The 20,719-nt window shown below is 47.0% G+C and overlaps 1 protein-coding gene and 1 pseudogene across 1 annotated transcript; one reads left to right on the top strand and one right to left on the bottom strand.

Annotated features, from left to right (window-relative positions):
* Positions 1 to 2,392: 2,392 nt before the first annotated feature.
* Positions 2,393 to 18,964, bottom strand: LOC118885182 (zinc finger protein 550-like). Its single transcript, XM_036833623.1, has 4 exons — positions 18,729 to 18,964; positions 12,844 to 12,970; positions 11,675 to 11,770; positions 2,393 to 4,814 (listed from the first exon to the last, which is right to left on the bottom strand). Exons 1-4 carry the CDS (start codon positions 18,753 to 18,755, stop codon positions 3,823 to 3,825), a joined length of 1,242 nt encoding a protein of 413 aa, XP_036689518.1. The 5' UTR covers positions 18,756 to 18,964; the 3' UTR covers positions 2,393 to 3,822.
* LOC118884737 lies at positions 14,662 to 16,033 on the top strand (annotated as a pseudogene).
* Positions 18,965 to 20,719: the final 1,755 nt, after the last annotated feature.

Raw genomic sequence — 20,719 nt, 5'->3', positions numbered from 1 at the left:
TTCCTGATGGCCCAGTGGCTAAGAATCTGCCTTCCAATACAGGGGATGCAGGTTTGATCCCTGGTGGGGGAACTAAGAGCCCACATTCAGCAGGGCAACTAAGTCCACACGCCACAACTAGAGAAGGCTGCACGTTGCAATGAACACCCAGTGCAGCCAAAAAAAAAAAAAAAAAAAAGGGCTCTGAAGAAGGCCCCGAGTGAGGAAAATTATCATTTTATATTTTTCTGTACAGCACATTTTTTTTTTTTTAATTTCTTTTTGGCTGCATTGGGTCTTCGTTGCTGCGTGTGGGCTTTCTCTAGTTGTGGTGAGCGGGGGCTGCTCTTCGTTGTAGTGCGCGGGCTTCTCATTGCGGTGGTTTCTCTTGTTGTGGAACACAGGCTCTAGGCACGCGGGCTCAGTAGTTGTGGCTCTCGGGCTCTACAGCACAGGCTCAGTAGTTGTGGTGCACGGGCTTAGTCACTCTGCGGTATGTGGGATCCTCCTGGACCAGGGCTTGAACCTGTGTCCCCTGCACTGGCAGGCGGATTCTTAACCACTGCACCACCAGGGAAGCCCCTGTATGGCACATTTTTTCACATTATTTCAGTTAATACTGATTATCTTGTGTAGCTTGAAAACTAGCCTCAAAGGAAAAAAAAAAAAATCTCAGGACAAATTTCAAGTACTCATATCCAATGCCAGCACAAGGGAGTAAGTCCATGGTGGCAACTGTGAAACCCACACAAACACTAGACCTGCATGTATACATCTGGACTCACCTGTTAAAATACCTGGCACTTTACTCTGTAAAAACAAAAAAACAACTTCACACAAACATTTATAAGATCGGACAAGGAGGATCCTTCTCCTTTATCATGAATTTAACTTGGATGTGTGTTTTATTTTACTGGTTTTACCTATAATTCAACCGCTAGAAAGCTGCAGAGGGGGACTTGGAAATGTCCAGTCCTTTCCACAGGGTTAAAGAGGCTGAAACAGCGGAAAGAGGAAAGAACTAGGACTCACCTCAGAAGGCCACAGCCATACAGGATGAGCACCTTGCTGTCAGAGACAATAAAGAAAACAAACCCTCCGACAAGCCACGTTCAATACATCAGCCGGTGTGACCCTTCAAAGACATGGCAGATCAAGCCATTCCTCTGCTTCAAATCCTCCAATGTCTCCCCATCTCATTCAAAGCCAAGACCCTAACAGTGTTATGCAGCGTTTGACTGCAATTGGACTCCCAATTTCCTTTCTGAATTAATCTCCTACTATTCCCTCTCTTCATCACTGATTCAGCTCCATCACCTCCTTGATGTGCCTCGAATATTCCAGGTTATGTCCCAGCCGTAAATCCCTTGAACTGGACGGTCCCTCTACATGGAGAGAACTTTCTCCAAATACCCACATAGCTAGCACCTTCTTCTCTTCCCAAGTTTTTGCATAAACATCAGCTTTGAGAAAAGGCCCCACTTTAACCATTCTATTTAAAATTATGACGTGTTCTTATCCCCTCACAGATTGGTGTGTTTCATTCAACTCACACTGCTCCATTTTTTCCCTTCAGTAACGCTTATGACCTTCTAGTATTTTATACAATTTATTGTTTATTACGCTGCTCATGTAAACTCTGCAGGGCAAGACTGTTTCTTTTTTCAACCTGTTTTGTTCAGTGATGCCTTTCAAGTGCCCAGAACAGTGATTCTGGCATCCAATAAATATCGAAGTGAATGAATGAATGATTTAAAAAAAGAAAAAGAAAAAACCCACGTAGAATGGAATCAAGAGTGAGAATTGGGGGGGGGGGGTGTAGGGATAAATTGGGAGATTGGGATTGACATATACACACTACTATATATAAAACAGATAACCAACAACAGCCTACGGTACAGAACAGGGAACTATACTCAATATTTTGTAATAACATATAAGGGAAAATAATCTGAAAAAGAACGAGTATATGTATAACTGAATCACTTTGCTGTACACCTGAAACACAACTCCAATAAAATTTTAAAAAATAGATAAATAAAGCCTCTAAGTGACATGGATCAAGTTATCTTCCACCTTGCTAAACATCTTTTCAAAGAACCTATTGAGGGCTTCCCTGGTGGTGCAGTGGTTAAGAATCCACCTGCCAACGCAGGGGACACGGGTTTGAGCCCTGGTCTGGGAAGATCCCACATGCCGGGGAGCAACTAAGCCTGTGCACCACAACTACTGAGCCCGCGTGCCTAGAGTCCGTGCTCCACAACAAGAGAAGCCACCGCAATGAGGAGCCTGCGCACCACAACGAAGAGTAGCCCCTGTTCACCGCAACCAGAGAAAAGCCCGCACACAGCAATGAAGACCCAACATGGCCAAAAATAAAATAAATAAAAAATTAAAATAAAAAAAGAACCTATTGAAGACTGAAAATGCAGCCAGTTAATAGACTCAAGTAATTACCTGTCTGCCATTAAACAAATACAACGTATTTTCACTGAGGTTTGTTGAATTTTAGAGTGAATTTCCCTAAATATCCTAACTGTTTCTATTCTGCAAACTGTGTGCATATACTAATAAACGTACTTCTTTTTAAACTAAAAAAAAAAAAGAAGAAGAAGAAGAAGAAAGAGTGAGAGATAGTATCAGGCATTTAAAACCAGATGAACAGGAGTTTACCTATAAAAAAAAAATTCAACGTCTTTAGGGGTGCACACTTTAATGTGGTGATCCCTATGTGGACCATTCTCTCCTTAGATATAAAATACAAGTATTGTGTGATGTTATTTTCGGTATTCTAATTTCTTACAAGTTCAAGTAGCTCATGACTCAAGCCCTCATATTTCTCACAAAGAATTATGCCAATGGCTAGAGATGTTCAGAACAAAGCCTTCCAACAAATGTTGGTGGAGCTGCCCTCAACATCCAACTTTCCTGACACAAGACAGTGGTGAACACATAAAAACAAAGGGCTGGGGTCCTTTTCTCCCTCAAACATTGCCCCACCAAAAAGCAGAACTGATGAAAAACTGCAACAGGCTTGGCAAGAAAGTCTGAAAGAGTTTCCGAAAGCATTTGTTTTTTCCGTTTATAGCCTTTGTCTCTATCCCCTCCACCTCTTTGTTATTTTCTTTTTTCTTTATTGGCCGCACCGTGGGGCTTGCGGGATCTTAGTTCCCCGACCAGGGATCAAAGCCAGGTCCTCCTGCAGTGAAAGCGCAGAGTCCTAACCACTGGGACTCCGCAGGGAATTCCCTTGTTAGTTTTCTTTTTAACATAATGCTGAGATGGCTTAAGTGCAAACCAAGGGGGAGCCCTGTGGCTGAAGGTTGTTATAAGCGCACAACGACCCCTGAGTCTGTCTCCTCTGTGCTTCCTCACAGGGAAAGCTCAAGCTCCGTCAAGTTCCAATATGACTCTATGTGACTAGTGGTGACCTGTCACAGGAGGTTTTCTCACGGCAATAATTACGTGGTTCCTCTTCATTACACATTCTCAGGTGGCGAGGACGAGTCTTTTCTTTCGGCTGAGGAGCGTCCTTCTGGTTATATTCAGAACGTCTTTTCCCGGTATGTTCTCTGATGTTGACAGAAGTGGACGGACCCACGGGTGGCATGGCTTCTCGCGCTGAGTTTCTCCACAGAATGAATCCTCTGAACGATGAGCAGGGGCCGAAGTCTTCTGACATTTCCACTGCATTCACAAGGCGTCTTCTCCCACGTGACCTCTTGTGCATTTGAAAAGCAGACAAAAAACCTTCCCAGAATTCTCTGCACTCAAAGGGTTCTTCCCTCCAGCGTGGATCCCCTCATGAAAGACAAAAGAGGAGCAGCGGTGAAGGCCTTTTTCTCAAGTATGAACCCGCTGGTGCTGCAGGAGGTGTGACCTGCGTTTGAAGGCCTTCCCACACTCGGCGCACTTGTACGGCGTCTCCCCGGTGTGGATGACAGAGTGCTGGATGAGGTACGTGCTCCGGTGAAAGGCCTTCCCACACTGGGCACACTCGTAGGGCTTCTCCCCCGTGTGAATCCGCTGGTGCTGCAGGAGTTCTGAGCTGCACCTGAAGGCCTTCCCACACTCTGTGCAATCGTAGGGCTTCTCTCCAGTGTGGATGATGTAGTGCTGGATGAGGTGTGCTCTGTTGCTAAATGATTTCTCACATTCTTTGCATTCGAAGGGTTTTTCTCCAGTGTGGGTCCTATTGTGGCGAATAAAAGTAGAGCGGTGGGTGAAGGCCTTTCGACACTGGCCGCACTCATAGGGCTTCTCCCCGGTGTGGATCGGCTGGTGCTGCAGGAGGTACGACCTGCGTTTGAAGGCCTTCCCGCACTCGGCACACTTGTACGGTGTCTCCCCGGTGTGGATGACGTAGTGCCGGGTCAGGGTTGAGCTCTGGCTGAAGGCTTTCCCACACGCGTTGCATTCATAGGGCTTCATTCCAGTGTGAATCCGCTGATGTCGAACAAGGTACCACTTCCTGTTAAAACACTTCCCGCACTGCTTGCACTTGTAGAGGTTATGAATCAGGGGGCCTTTTCCTGGTCCCTGTGGGTCACGCTCACAGAGAACATCTCCCTCAGAGACTCTCTCCTGGAACGCCCTGGAGTGCACACCATCATCCGCCTCCAAACCATCATCTTCAAGGCTCGTTTTCCCAGGATGGGTCGCCTTGTGAGCGTCTGTCTCTGGCCTCAGCTGACCTTTCTGCACTTCCAAAAGCCCTTCCGGATCCCTGGCTTGCCTCGACCTGCAGTCCCTTGAAGATCCCAGAGTCAGGCTTCCCTGGAGCAAGGCTCCTTCAGACAAAACCGGCTCTCTGGTCTGACGTTTTGCTCTGTCACCTGAAAAGAATCCAATACACAAAGGGGGACTTTCGGTGATGCAACACAGAAGAAACAGAAGCAACACTTCAGTGAACAAATGAGGATGAAAGCAGCACCTCTGATATCTGCTATGTTTTTACGTCAATGTATCCTAGATTTCCAGTTACTTTTTATGACCCTTGTACCCTGACACCATTAAAGGGAAAATCTGGACAGCAGGCCGGACCAGGAGACAGAGGATTTGGAGTAGGGGAGGGAGGACAGTTTCAATAATACTGTCTGGAGAGCATCTGCCTCAAGGATTGATGTCTTGGTTCTGTGAGAGTGTGGGGAAGTGGCACCTAGCAAGACTGGGAAGAAAAAGGTCATCTTCCCTGGGAGATGTCCCATGAGCTGGGTCCTAATGCAGACGTCAGAGTTGCCAGAAAGAAAGAAGGATGGGGTACTGGGTTGAAACGGAAGGAATAAGCGTGGGTAGATTCACCCTTGGAGAGTGCTTAAGAGTTATAAGAAGAAAAGGTACTATTACTCAGCCATAAAAAAGAAGGAAATCATGTCATTTGCAGCAACCTGGATGGACCTGGAGATCATCATACTAAGTGAAGTGAGTCAGAGAAAGATAAATATCATAGGATATCACTTATATGTGGAATCTAAAAAAAAATGATACAAATGAACGTATTTACAAAACAGAAACAGACTCACAGACATAGAAAACAAACTTACGGTTACTAAAGGGGAAAGGCTGGGGGGAGGGAAAGATAAATTAGGAGTTTGGGATTAGCAGATACACACTACTATATATAAAGTAAACAACAGGGACCTACTGTATAGCACAGTGAACTATACTCAACATAACCTATAAGGGAAAAGGATCTGAAAATGAATGGATATATGTATATATATAACTGAATCACTTTACTATACACCTGAAACACAACATTGTAAATCAACTATATTTCAATTAAAAAAGAAAAAAGTGCCTAGAAAATGGCCTGGGATGTAATAAGTGCTATATAAGTGGTTGATAAATAAAACACTGAAAATACTGTTTAAATTAAAAAAAAAAAAAAAAAGAGGGACTTCCTTGGAGGTCCAATGGTTAGGACTCCGTGCTTCCACTGCAGGGGGCCTGGGTTTGATCCCTGGTCAGGGAACTAAGATCCCACAAGCCACACAGCGCAGCAAAAAAACAGAGTTACAAGAAGAAAATGGCACCAGAAGCCTGGTGAAGGCAAGCCTGAAGGGGCGGTTACAGTAAGAAGAGAATAAAAATCTCAGAAGAAAAGGGGTAGTGGGACACACAAAGTCAAACGGTATAAAAGACGAGTTTCTGCCCTGTTGAGAAGCATTAGAGTGGTGTTAGCAGGGAGAGCTCTGGAGCCACAATGCCTCACTTTGAGGTGCGGCTTGTGGGATCTTAGTTCCCTGACGAGGGGTCAAACCTGTGCCCCCTGCAGTGGAGGGGCACAGCCCTAACCACTAGACCGTCAGGGAAGTCCCTCCTTTCTTCTTTTTTTTTTCTTTAAATTTATGTATTTTATTTATTTATTTTTGCTTGCGTTGGGTCTTCTTTGCTGCACGCGGGCTTTCTCTAGTTGCGGCGAGCGGGGGCTACTCTTCGTTGTGGTGTGCGGGCTTCTCATTGCGGTGGCTTCTCTTGTTGCGGAGCACGGGCTCTAGGTGTGCGGGCTTCAGTAGTTGTGGCACGCAGGCTCTAGAGCGCAGGCTCAGTAGTTGCTCCGCGGCATGTGGGATCTTCCCGGACCAGGGCTCGAACCCGTGTCCCCTGCATTGGCAGGCAGATTCTTAACCACTGAGCCACCAGGGAAACCTCCTCCTTTCTTCTTTAAGTCATAATTTCCTCACCTAAGAGACTAGAGGACTCTCAGTTTCTCCGGGTGTCATGAGGGTTAAATAAGAAAATGCCTGTAAAGCTCTCAGTACAGTTCTTGACGCAGTGCGAGTATGTGTGGTGGTTAATTTTATATGTCAACTTGGCTTGGCTACGGTGCTGAGCTGTTTGGTCAAACACCATTCTGGATGTTGCTGTGAGGTACTTTTTAGATATGACTGACACTGGAATCATCAAACTTTGAGAAAGGCAGGTTACCCTTCTTAATGTGGGTGGGCCTCATCCGATCAATCAATGGCCTTGGGACTTCCCTGGTGGTGCAGGGGTTAAGAATCCACCTGCCAATGCAGGGAATACATGTTCGAGCCCTGGTCTGGGAGGATCCCACATGCTGCAGTGCAACTAAGCCCGTGCGCCACAACGACTGAGCCTGCGTTCTAGAGCCCGCGAGCCACAAATACTGAAGTCCGTGTGCCTCAACTACTGAGCCCACATGGTGCAGCTACTGAAGCCCGCGCGCCTAGAGCCTGTGCTCCGCAACAAGAGAAGCCACCACAATGAGAAGCCCACGCACCGCAATGAAGAGTAGCCCCCGCTCACCGCAACTAAAGAAAGCCCGCACGGAGCAACGAAGACCCAACGCAGCCAGAAAAATAAATAAATAAATAAACTTAAAAAAAAAAAAAAATCAATGTCCTTAAGAGAAAAGACTGAGATGCCCTGGGAGGGAAGGGATTCTGCCTCCAGACTCAGGACTGCAAGCATCTACTCTTCCAGCTTACTGGCCTGCCCTGAAGATTTTGAAATCGCTTAGCCCTCATAATCACACGAAGCCTAATCAATAGAATAAAACTCTGATTTGGGCTTCCCTGGTGGCGCAGTGGTTGAGAGTCTGCCTGCCGGTGCAGGGGACACGGGTTCGAGCCCTGGTCTGGGAGGATCCCACATGCCGCGGAGCAACTAGTCCCGTGGGCCACAACTGCTGAGCCTGCGCGTCTGGAGCCTGTGCTCCGCAATGGGAGAGGCCGCGATGGTGAGAGGCCCACGCACCACGATGAGGAGTGGCCCCCACTTGCCGCAACTGGAGAGAGCCCTGGCACAGAAACGAAGACCCAGCACAGCCATAAAAAAAAAAAAAAAAAAAAAAAAAAATTGTCCATTAGCATTAAAAAAAAAAAACAAAAAAAAACTCTGATTTATCTCCTTTTGGCTCTGATTCTCTGAAGAAGTCTAATGTTATTATTCTTATTGTTGTACTGGGCAATTAGGATGACAGCAATGCCATCAGCAAGAACAAGCCATCTTATTCTACAGGCCAAAGAGAGTGGCCTCAGTAGAAACCAACCCTGCGGACACCCAGCCTCTAGAACTGAGACAATAAATTTCTGTTGTTTGAGGCACCCCCTCACCCAAAAGAAAAAGAACAATAAAACCTATCCACGGTGATAGAGTGTAAACAGTGGGTACCACTGTAGGACAAGCTATTGACAAGGATGGGGCACCAGGAACCTGCCACAGAACTGGAAATAGTCTAAATTTTGGGTGAGGTGGAGGATACCTCAGTTTATATATATGTAAAAAGTAAAGCTGATTTCCCACTCCTGGGCATATATCCAGACAAAACTCTAATTTGAAAAGCTACATGCACCCCTATGTTCACAGCAGCACTATTTACAATAGCCAAGACATGGAAACAACCTAAATGTCCATTGACAGAGGAATGGATAAAGAAGATGTGGTACATACATACAATGGAATATTACTCAGCCATGAAAAAGAATGAAATAATGCCATTTGCAGCAACATGGATGGATCTAGAGATTGTCATACTAAGCGAAGTAACTCAGAGAAAGACAAATACCATATGAGATCACTTATATGTGTAATCTAAAAAAAATGACACAATGACACAAATGAACTTACCTACAAAACAGAAACAGACTCACAGGTATAGAGAGCAGACTTGTGGTTGCCAAGGGGGTTGGTGGGGAGGGATGGATTGGGAGTTTGGGATTAGCAGATGCAAACAATTACATATAGGATGGATAAAAAACAAGGTCCCACTGTATAGCACAGGGAACTATATTCAATATCCTGTGATAAACCATAATGGAAAAGAATATGAAAAGAATGTATACATATGTATAACTGAATCACTTTGCTGTACAGCAGAAATTAACACAACATTCTAAATCAACTATACTGCAATAAAATTTTTTTAAAAATTGAAAAAAGAAAAAGTGAAACTGAACTTGAAGGATTTATATGTATCACTGTATACTTCCCATATAAAAAAATTAAGTAGATTTTAAAAACAGAAGGTATGGAAGTCAAATATATAGAGTCAATCCTTGAATAACACGGGTCTAAAACCCATAGGTCCACTTATACACGATTTCAGCCCTTTGTATCTGTGGGTTCTGCATCCATGGGATCAACCAACCATGGATCAAAATACTACATAATCTGCAGTTGACTGAATCTGCAGATGTGGAACCGTGCATATGGAGGGGGACGGCCCACCATAAGGGACCTCAGCATCCACGGATGTTGGCATCTACGGGAGCACTGGAACTCATCCCCCACATACACCACAGGACAACTGTCCATCATTTCCAAAATGAGACAACTCTTTCAAGAGTTGTGGGCTTCCCTGGTGGCGCAGTGGTTAAGAATCCGCCTGCCAATGCAGGGGACATGGGCTTGATCCCTGGTCTGGGAAGCCTGTGCTCTAGAGCCCGTGAGCTGCAACTACTGAGCCCACGTGCCGCAACTACTGAAGCCCGTGAGCCTAGAGCCCGTGCTCCACGAGAGAAGCCACCACAATGAGAAGCCCGTGCACTGCAACGAAGAGTAGCCCCCGCTCGCCACAACTAGAGAAAGCTCACGTGTAGCAATGAAGACCCAACAGATCCAAAAATAAATAAATAAAATAAATAAATTTATTAAAAAAAAAAAATGACGAGAGGGATTTCCATGGTGGCACAGTGATTAAGAATCCGCCTGCCAATGCGGAGGACACGGGTTCGATCCCTGGTCACGGAAGATCCCACATGCCGCGGAGCAACTCAGCCCGTGTGCCACAACTACTGAGCCTGCGCTCTAGAGCCCATGAGCCCACGTGCTGCAACTACTGAAGCCCGTGCACCTAGAGCCCGTGCTCCGCCACCACAAATGAGAAGCCCACGCACCACAACGAAGAGTAGTCCCCGCTCTCTGTAAGTAGAGAAAGCCTGCGCACAGCAACGAAGACCCAATGCAGCCAAAAATAAATGAAATAAAATAAAATAAATAAATTTATTATAAAAAAAAAAGACGACGAGAGCTTGAACTAGGGTGCTGGTGATGGACTCAGGACACACGGATAATCTCAAACGGGCAGGCCTGGGGATGGACAGACGTTGGTTTGATGGAGAAAGACGCTGGCTGAGGTGTTGCTAATCTTCCAATCTGCTTAGATGGCAGGACATTCTCAGAACGGGGCACGGGGCAGGAGTGGGCAGGATCCTGGGGGTCTTCTAAGGCATGACAAGCTTGAGGGGTCTCTGAGACACGAAAGTGGAGATCTGGGAATAAGGAAATGGGGGGCGGGGTGGTGTGTGGAACAGAGCATCGCTGGTGGGGCTGGCCAAAGACACTTACAAGCGGGCTGAGAAGCCTGAAGGACCGACAGAGAGGAGAGACCGTGACTCACTGTGGATTATTCAAGCTACAGTCAGCAGCACAGATGTGGGGCTGAAAACCCCAGACATCCATTTGGTGTTCTTAAGGGCAAGAGGGGCAGGAAGGTACAGCGCAAGGGGCTGCTTCTGAGTGTCCTGTGGACAAACAGGAGGATGGATAAATGGATGGAGAAGGTGGGAAAGAGTTCCATAGAGAGTATAGCGTAGATCATAACTTCAAGGGGAAGAAAGGCCCCTTTTCCTCTGAGTCTAGAAGTCCAGGAAAAATGCGTGATACCACCACTCACTATGATTAATACAATTACATGGATACGGTAAGAACTGACCTTACTCGACCCTCTCTATAGACCAGGCACTGTACTAAGCAGTTTGCTGCATTATCTCATTATACCTTCAAACAACCCACTCACATACAAACTAGCCTCGCTCTGACTTCCTGAGAGCAGGGTGAGTAGAGTAGACAGAGGTCATACAAACCAAGCCCACTGGCTCTTCTCCTTGGGCCCAGAACAAAACCACACTCTCCAGTCCTGAGCACCCAGCTGCGGCCAAATGCCTAGTTCTTGCCTGTGGGATACAGGGGAGTAAAGTATGTGTGCATCTGGGTGTGACCTGTCCCCTATCCCTTGCCGTTTCCCCTCCACCAGCTGGATTATGCTGGACCAACCTTAGAGCTATACGTTGACGTCAGAAGGTGCCTGGTCTCTAGATGCAACTAGAGATTATCATACTAAATGAAGTAAGTCAGAAAGAGAAAGACAAATACCATATGATGTCACTTACATGTGGAATCTAAAATATGACACAAATGAACCTACCTATGAAACAGAAACAGACTCACAGACATAGAGAACAGACTTGTGTTTGTCAAGGAGGAGGGTGGGTGGGGAGGGAAGGAGTGGGAGTTTTGGATTAGCAGATGCGAACTATTATATATAGGATGAATAAACAACAAGGTCCTACTGTATAGCACAGGGAACTATATTCAATATCCTGTGATAAACCATAATGGAAAAGGATATAAAAAAAGAATTATATATGTGTATAACTGAGTCATTTTGCTGTACAGCAGAAATTAGCACAAATTGTAAGTCAACTGTACTTCAATAAAAAAAAAAAGAGAAAATTAAAAATTAAAAAAAAAAAAAAAGAAGAAGGTGCCTGGGTCTCTAAATAATGGTTTGGTCCCAAGCTGGCCAGCTGATGCACACTATACTTTGATGTGAGAGAAACCACCAGACCCCACAAAGGGGGTTTCACACAGCAGCTCAGAGGCACTAGTCCCCATGCATTCTCAAGGTTGCTGTGAACCCACCTGCCCAGCAGCTATTGGCTCCTACCTGGGCACGTGCTACGTGGGAGGCCTCTTGTTCCCGTCCACAGCTCCTGCCCATGCTCCAGCAAGCGGATCAACTCCGGTTTGGGAACTGGATGCCCTGTGGATGGAGAAAAAAACAGGACGCAGGTGTTTTGATGAGGAGAATGAAACCTTTCCATCCTACCTGGGACTTCATGACAGGAACAAGACCATGAATGTAGCGGCTCCCAAAGTAAAGAAAATGTTGATTTGTGACTGGGAATCCAACGGTACAAACACCACTCCTGGGCTGCAACTGCTGTAGAGGGTGGTGCTGTCTGTCTACACAACACCACTTCCCTTGAACTTCATCAGTGGAAGCCAGCCCCACGCAGGGGCATGCCACTTTCACACACAGCCACGGGACCCTGGGAATACTCCAATAAAAACCAAAAAAACCAAAAAAACCCCACAACGCTGAAGTCAAAATAGTGGCATTAAGGTCCTAGCAAGTTCATGTAGAAGACTCAGGGCTGTGAGCTAGAGGCTGGCCCCTCTGTTGAACAGAAAAATTAGCCACAAAGGGGGCCATGGAATACTCACTCACACTGATCTGAGACTTTCTCTTGACAACAATCAGCGTGCCAGACAGAGAAGGTAAAAGGACTGGCTTTTGCAGGGTGTCCACCTGTGGCATTCCATGACATTCCTGTGCACCTTCTAAATGATCTCCTGCCCAGGGGAGGATCACGGCCCAGGCCTCAGAAAACATGTGATGATGACATAGACACCAGGGGCCTTTGAACCAAGATTGTGCTGTTTAGGAATATCCCTGGGTGGCACTGATGACAAGTGCCATGTAGGGGTCTCCCTGACTCACCCACTCGTCTGAGAACAGCCCTGCTAACTGGGCTGTGGGGACATCTGACCCCACCAGGCTGGGCCAGTCAGCTTCCCTCCTGTGGAATCTGCAACAAGGACCTCAAACTGAGGCCCGAGGGTGCTGGGCACTGGGATGAGGGCTGGTGTTCAGAAGGACATTGTTTCTATCCCACCGATCACTGCTACAGACACAGGGAGACCAGGCAGGAGGAGAAGCGACCAGAAAAATGCAGGGCCTGTGGGGAGGAGGAAAGGTGACTCCTGTGACCTTGATCAGCCCGGAAACAAGGAGGGTGGGGTCCCCCACAGGTGTGAGAGCTGAGCACTTACCCAGTGAGACCAGGAGCCCACAGATCTCCAGCATCACCTCTTGGTACAGGGTCCTCTGATCCAGATCAAGCTGTCCCCACTCCTCCCGGGTAAAGGTCACGGCCACATCCTTGAAGGTCACCAATACCTGGAGAGTCAAACACAGGTAGTGGTGTTGGGCTTGTGCACTTGGATAGGATCAACCCTGTCACTCTGTTGCTGGTGAAGATGCAGAGAGACCCAGGCCTGAACCACCGAGGCCTGCTGATCGCCGAGTTCTGTGCTGGGCTCAAGGGGGAGGTGGAAGCAGCTTCTGCATATAACACAACTGTGGCTGAGAGAAAAGCCTCCCGTGAAGGAAGCCACTGGAGATGACACAGACAATGGTGTTCCATAAGGACTGGGGGCAGATGGTGTGTGCTCTGGGAAAAATGATCATGATGATAATTCCAACAATGGTAACAGCAAAGTGACAGGTGCTGAGCCTCCCTGGTCCTCACGGTGCACCTGCCCCAGGCTGAGGGCTTCACACGCTGCGGTAAAATGACTAAAGATCCCTCGCTCTGGAGCCAGATTTCTGGGGTTTGAATGAATACTCTTAAATCTGACACTCGGGACTTCCCGGGTGGCACAGTGGTTAAGAATCCGTCTGCCAATGGAGAGGACACGGGTTCGAGCCCTGGACAGGGAAGATCCCACACGCCACGGAGCAACTAAGCCCGAGTGCCACAACTACTGAGCCTGTGCTCTAGAGCCCGTGAGCCACAATTACTGAGCCCGCATGCCACAACTACTGAAGCCCGTGTGCTCTAGGGCCCATGCTCCGCAACAAAGAGAAGCCACAGCAATGAGAAGCCCACGCACCGCAGTGAAGAGTAGCTCCTGCTCGCCAGAACTAGAGAAAGCCCACACACAGCAACGAAGACCCAACACAGCCAAAAATAAATAAATAAATTTATATATATATATAGGAAATCTGACACTTGCTGGCAGTGTGATCATGGGGAGGACGACATCCCATCATTTCTCCAAGCATCAATTTCCACATCAATACAACAATCATTTCCACTATGCCAATTCTTAGAACTAAAGAGAAAATGTTCCCCCACCAGATGCTGTGGAGTGCCTGGCCCAGTTAAGTGTTCAGTGTATTTTGTGACTTTCACTAATCCACAGCCCACAAGGTAAATGCCATCGTCACCTCCATGTCACAGCCAGAGGCCTGAGGCCCAGGCAGCTCTGGAAAATCAACCACAACCTCAAATTTAAGGAAAAGAAGTGGGGGAATTCCCTGGTGGTTCAGTGGTTAGGACTCCACGCTTTCACTGCTGAGGCCTCAGACTCAATAGCTGGTCAGGGAACTAAGATCCTACAAGCCATGTTGCATGGCAAAAAAAAAAAAAACAAAAAAGGTGGGGGGGGGGGGCGAGGCAGTGCGGAGGCAGCAGCTGCACGAGGGGCTGTGGCGCCGGCGGCGAACCAGCGACCCAAACACCCGGGTTAACCACGCCTCGTCCACGACCCTCCTAGGTGAGAATTATGAAGATGACGACCTAGTAAACTCTGATGAGGTTATGAAGAAACCATGTCCAGTACAGATTTTTCTTGCACATGAAGATGACCGTAATTTTGAGCTTGATGAAGAAGCTTTGGAGCAGATATTGCTACAGGAGCACATATGAGATCTTCACATAGTAGTGAAGCAGGAGCTTTTTGTAAAGGGAAATCATTTCTACTGGACTTCATGCTTAGATATATGTATAACAAGGATTCTCAGAGTTGGATTGGTGGAAACAATGAACCACTGACTGGCCTTACATGGCGAGTTGGTTGCGAAAGAGAAACAACAGGCATATGTCTGGAATGAACAAAAGTGGCTGTGCTGTTAATGGATACCCAGGGTGCCAGTCAACTATCAGAGATTGTGCAACAGTGTTTGCTCTGAGCACTATGACTAGCTCTCTCCAGGTATATAATTTGTCTCAAAATATTCAAGAAGATGATCTTCAACACTTGCAATTATTTATAGAATATGGCAGACTTGCAATGAAAGAAATCTACGAGAAACCATTTCAGACGTTAATGCTTTTGATTCGAAACTGGAGTTATCCTTATGAACATTCATATGGTTTGGAAGGTGGAAACCAATTCCTTGAAAAGAGATTTCAGGTGAAACAAAATCAACCTGAAGAGCTACAGAATGTAAGGAAGCACATTCACAATTGTTTCTCAAATCTTGGTTGCTTCCTTTTGCCACATCCTAGTCTTAAAGTTGCAACTAATCCTAGTTTTGATGGGAGATTGAAAGATATTGATGAAGAGTTTAAACGAGAGCTTTGAAATCTGGTTCCAGTGCTACTTGCCCCAGAAAATTTGGTAGCAAAAGAGATAAGTGGATCTAAAGTCACTTGTAGAGATCTTGTAGAATACTTTAAGGCTTACATTAAAATTTATGTAAAAAGTCCATGCTTCAGGCAACAGCTGAAGTTAATAATTTTGCTGCAGTAGCAGGAGTAAGAGAGAAAGTATGGAGCAGGTAGGCGGTGGGGACAAGTCTTACATTGCACCTTCAGATCTGGAAGAGAAAACACCTGGATCTCAAGGAAGTGGCGATTAAACAGTTTCGTTCAGTAAAAAAAATGGGTGGAGATGAATTCTACCATCATTATCTGGACCAGCTTGAGGCTGAAATAGAAGAAACCTATGTAAATTTTATAAAGCACAATGATGGCAAAAATATCTTCTATGCTGCTCGTACCCCTGCCACACTGTTTGCAGTCATGTTTGCTATGTATATAATCTCAGGACTGACTGGCTTCGTTGGCCTAAACTCTATAGCCGTCTGTGTAACCTTGTCATGGGGTTAGCACTGACGTCTCTTTGTACTTGGGCATATGTTACATACTCTGGGGAGTTCAGAGAAATTGGAACAATGATTGATCAGATTGCTGAAACACTATGGGAACAGGTATTGAAGCCCCTGGGTGATAATTTGACAGAGGAAAACATAAGGCAGTCTGTAACAAACTCTATCAAAGCAGGCCTGACTGACCAGGTGTCTCATCATGCCAGATTAAAGACAGACCGACTGACAGTTCATCCCCACATGGACTCCACTCTTTCTTTTTTTCATGCTTGCTGTACAATGAGAACTCAAATAAAAATAAACCAAAGTTTACAATCAATCACAGATGGCTGCCACAGAGTGTGAAATTGTTTGTTGGTTTTAAGCATTCTATTTATGGCTCCTAAGACATGAAGACTGGCTGAGGAGCATTAGTTTTCATGCACACTTGTGCCATGTTTAATTCTTTTTTTCCCCTTTTTACTTAATCTAATGTTAGTGAAATCTGTCTTATGTAAAGTATATTTCAGGGAAATATTTTAAGAAATCTATTTAGAGTCTCTTTAACACAGTGTTGCATTGAAATTTTAATTTTTAGAGAAGTTATGAATCACTGTATCAAGAATCAGCTTGGAATGACAATGAAGCCTTTATCGAGCCACGACATTAAAAGTACATATTGCGGGCTTCCCTGGTGGCGCAATATGGTGGTTGAGAATCTGCCTGCCAATGCAGGGGACGCGGGTTCGAGCCCTGGTCTGGGAAGATCCCACATGCCACGGAGCAACTGGGCCCGTGAGCCACAATTACTGAGCCTGCGCGTCTGGAGCCTGTGCTCCGCAACAAGAGAGGCCACGATGGTGAGAGGCCCGCGCACCGCGATGAAGAGTGGTCCCCACTTGCCGCAACTAGAGAAAGCCCTCGCACAGAAACGAAGACTCAACACAGTCATAAATAAATAAATAAATAAATAAAAGAACGTGAATTTCTAAAAAAAAAAAAAAGAAACTAGATAAAGCTGGGTATGCCATTTATTAAGCTATTAAAAAAAAAACTGTTTAAAATAAAAACAGCCAGGAAAAGACTGTCCTAAGAGGTGACAGTGATGCACAGGAAGAGTGGGGAGTGGCAGCCCTACAGAGATCTGGGAACAGGGCCCCAGACAAAGGAAAATGCAAGGGGAAAAGCTGCAAATTGGGCAGGAATTTTGCAAGTTCAGGACCTCCTGGCTGAGTGCGGTGAGTAAGAGAAGAGGGAAGAGGAAGAAGCATGGAGGAAGTCATGGGGCAGATCCAGTACAGGCCTGTGGGCCACAGTGCAGGAGGTTGTACTTATTATAAGTGTGATGGGAGCACCTGAGTGGGAGACCCATTCATTCATTTAACCATTTATTGAGTACCCTTTACAAGCCCAGGCTGTTCTAGGTCTTGGCAGAGAGCAGCAACAGGCACTCATGGCTAGGGCTGGAAAGAGATGCTAAACAAGCAACAATATAAATGAGCAAGACAACGTCAGAGGGACCCAAAGATTCCAAAGTCAAGAAAATAGAGTTTCCCCGGTGGTGCAGTGGTTAAGAATCCGCCTGCCAATGCAGGGGAGAGGGGTTTGAGCCCTGGTCCGGGAAGATCCCACGTGCTGCGGAGCAACTAAGCCTGTGCGCCACAACTACTGAGCCTGTGAGCCACAACTACTGAAGCCCGCGCACCTACAGCCCGTGCTCCACAACAAGAGAAGCCACCGCAACGAGAAGCCCGCACAACCCAAGGAAGAGTAGCCTCCGCTGGCCGCAACTAGAGAGAGCCTGCATGCAGCAACGAAGACCCAACACAGCCAAAAATAAAATAAATACATTTTAAAAATAAAAAATAAAGAAAATAGAGCGAGAAGACAAGAGGTCACAGTCTGCTTTTGACAGGGCACCACGGAAAGCCTCTTTCAGGACAGCACACTGGAGTGAGTCTGAAATAAAGTGAGGAAGGAGCCAAGTGAATGGGAATTTAACAAATAAGACAAGGCCTGACAGCAATCAGGACTATGATGAGGGTACTCAGGGCCACGGCTATGGAGTTACCCAGGACCTCTTGTGTTTTTGTGTCCAAAGGGACACCACACTCCTGCACACTATCGCCACTTACCATATGTAACTGAACCTCAAACAGGAAAACAGTTTCAGTGGGAAGCCAGTTCCACTGGCTGTAAACTGGAAGACAAATTCCTTGGCCTTCTGGGTGCCCTGCCTGTCCTGACACCTTTTCTGTCCTAGTAGGGCTGCAATCCCCAAGCTGCTGCAGGCTACTCCTGCCTCTTCCCCACCCCAGCCCTTATCTTTGTAGAGGTTACACAGCTGGGAAGCCCAAGGGTCAGCTTCCCCCAGGGATGAGCCTCTAAGATCAACAAAGGCTCAGGAGGCACCTCCGTGGAAAGAGAGCCAGAGTGACGCTCCCTGCACCGTGCTGGACTCGGGGGGATACACGTCACCTTTGTGGTTTTTCTAGTTCCCTCAACCCAGTTGGAGGAACTTTAGCATAAAAGCCAAGGACAGGGACTTCCCTGGCAGTCCAGTGGTTAAGACTCCGCGCTCCCAATGCAGGGGGCACGGGTTCCATCCCTGGTCAGGGAACTAGGATCCCGCATGCCTCACCACGCAGCCAAGAAAAACAAAACAAAACATAACCAAGAACAGCAGGGAAAGCTGCTCAAGGTCCTAGCCTCGGGAAGGGGCAGGGCCGCAACACACAGAAAGGCCTCCGGACTGTGCGGCCTGCGCTTCTCCCTGCGGGTCCTTCCACGCCAGCGGTATGGGGTCAGGGGGATTCGAGAAGCCACATCTCTCCCTACCACACAGCGTCCCACTGACTGACAGAAATGGGACCCTCCGCGTGAAGCCCCTAACCTGGATTCCCACCCGGAGCACAAGCGACCCCATCCCGAGGCTCCGACAAACAATGCCCTGGGGAGGACAAGGTGACGACTCACAGGACACCACCATCCTGCACAGCAGCGCGCCTCGGCCACGTGGGTGGGGCCCGAGCGGGCGTGGCCTGGCGCACCGTCCACTCACCTGCGCCGGGGTCACCAGCGCCGCCATCGCACCGCGGGGAGCGTAGGGCCACGTGAGGGCGCCGCAGACCGGCGAGTCCAGCGGGCTTAGCTGACCCTCTCCCAGGTCGTACAAAGGCGCAGGTGGGCCCTCCTGGCTGTCCTCCCCGCTCCGTCCCGACGACCTGGGTAGAAGTCACCTAAGATAGAGACACAACCGCCCCATCACGAACAAACGGCCTCCCTGGCGACACAGGAAGTCCCGCCGCTGACAACGCGAGCCAGTAACGCCCCGTTTTCTGTGACGTCATCAGATCGGCGCTCACGGCCATTCCACGGAGCATAGCCTTCAGGGTAATGTAGTTCTTGTCCTGCATCCGCCCGGGAGAGGGAGTCTTTGCTCCTTGGAGCCGATGTCCCAGAGGCGGGATACTGGAGCTGGCAAAGGGCCTACAGAGGCTCCAACGAAGGAGGCAAGGCATTGGATGTTTCTAAAGGGGACACACCCAGTTTCCCTGTTGTGTTTCCTGTATCTTGTCATTTAAGATGCTCCTAACTGAGCAAGTGGACATAGTGTATGGTAAATTTTTTAAACTTCGTATTCTGCTGCCTCACCATCCCCACAGTCTGTGAGCACCCCGCCCAGGTGACTGAGTACACCAGAGTGATGAGGCTGTGGCCCCTGACACAAGCTCCCCTTGTCCTCCCTTGTGACCTAGTGACATTACAAGGCACCAATGAAATTCCCTCATGACATCTGCTTGGTGTACTCCCCGCCCCCCGCCGCCCGACCTTGTCTTGGGGGCCTCTCTCTCTCTCTCTGGGCTCTCCTCCTGCTTGGTTGAGCCTGCTCCGAGGATATCATGATATCACTCAGATACAAAGTACCTACAGTCATAGATGTGAACTAATAAACTTTATCTTGCTACTGTTCAAATACATGCAGACTGAAGTTTCACAGTTCTGTGCGTTTCAGTGTGTTTGCTCAGGGTCTAGAGAGAACAGACTTCACACATGGCCATTACTAGGATGTTGCGGAAGAAAAGGTTGGGTGTCCCTTAAACAGGTGGACAATAGAAAAACTTTGCTTTCTATAAATGTTTAAATAAATTCATGAAGTTTGGAACATATACAGAAGATTTATTTTTCAAAAAGTGAAAGCGCTTTAACATAAATTATAAATTTAAGTTTATGTTATTATCCAAATATCTTCATATTTATTCTGTCCCTTCTATTTTTTGAAAACATAATCCCTTTAAGGGGAGACATTATATTATAGACTCCATTCAGCCAGCAGGAACCCAAAGAAAAACCTTGATGCACACACTACAGTGTCACTGTCACAAAATGCCTGCTTTCAATAGTTGGCAACCAAAAAATATTATCTTATTACTTTCCAACTTCCTATAGATCAGAACTTTAGAGATAATTTTGTAGGCTTCAGTGTATGCATTCAAGGTGAGACAGGCTGTGACCTGGGACCTGGGACCCTTTGCTGCAGTGCTTGCACCTGGACGAACATCTCCTCAAGCAACAGATACAAAGAAACTATAAGGGATTAAAAATAACTGTGTACATGTGCTTTAGGGCAAATTATGAACAGCAAGATACAAAAGACCAAAAACCCAACTGCCACTTCTGAGGTGTCGGAAGCAAAAGCAGGGTACTGTGCATGAGCCCTGCACAAAGCACCACCAAGGGCATGGGCAGACCACCTAAGCATACCTCCGTTCCAACCTATGATTCTGCCCCTACCCTCATCCCATTTAAGGGACCAGCTCACCCCCACATCAGGGAGCAAGCAAGGGAAACTGTTATTTGCTTTTTTGCTCCCTAGTGCTGCAGCACGAGACTCAGTAAAGCCTTGCCTGAATTTCTTGTCTGGCCTCTGATCAATTTTGATTAAGGAGGCCAAGAACCCTGGTCAGTAACAAAGGGATAAGAAAGAAAAGATTTCAGCCAGGATCATGACAGGGGAAATGGATGACAGCTGTAAGGAGGCCCATAAGGAAG

This window comes from Balaenoptera musculus, chromosome 19 (genome assembly GCF_009873245.2).
Source record: "Balaenoptera musculus isolate JJ_BM4_2016_0621 chromosome 19, mBalMus1.pri.v3, whole genome shotgun sequence".
NCBI classification, from domain to species: Eukaryota; Metazoa; Chordata; class Mammalia; order Artiodactyla; family Balaenopteridae; genus Balaenoptera; species Balaenoptera musculus.
This window is presented reverse-complemented; position numbering and strand designations above follow the sequence as displayed.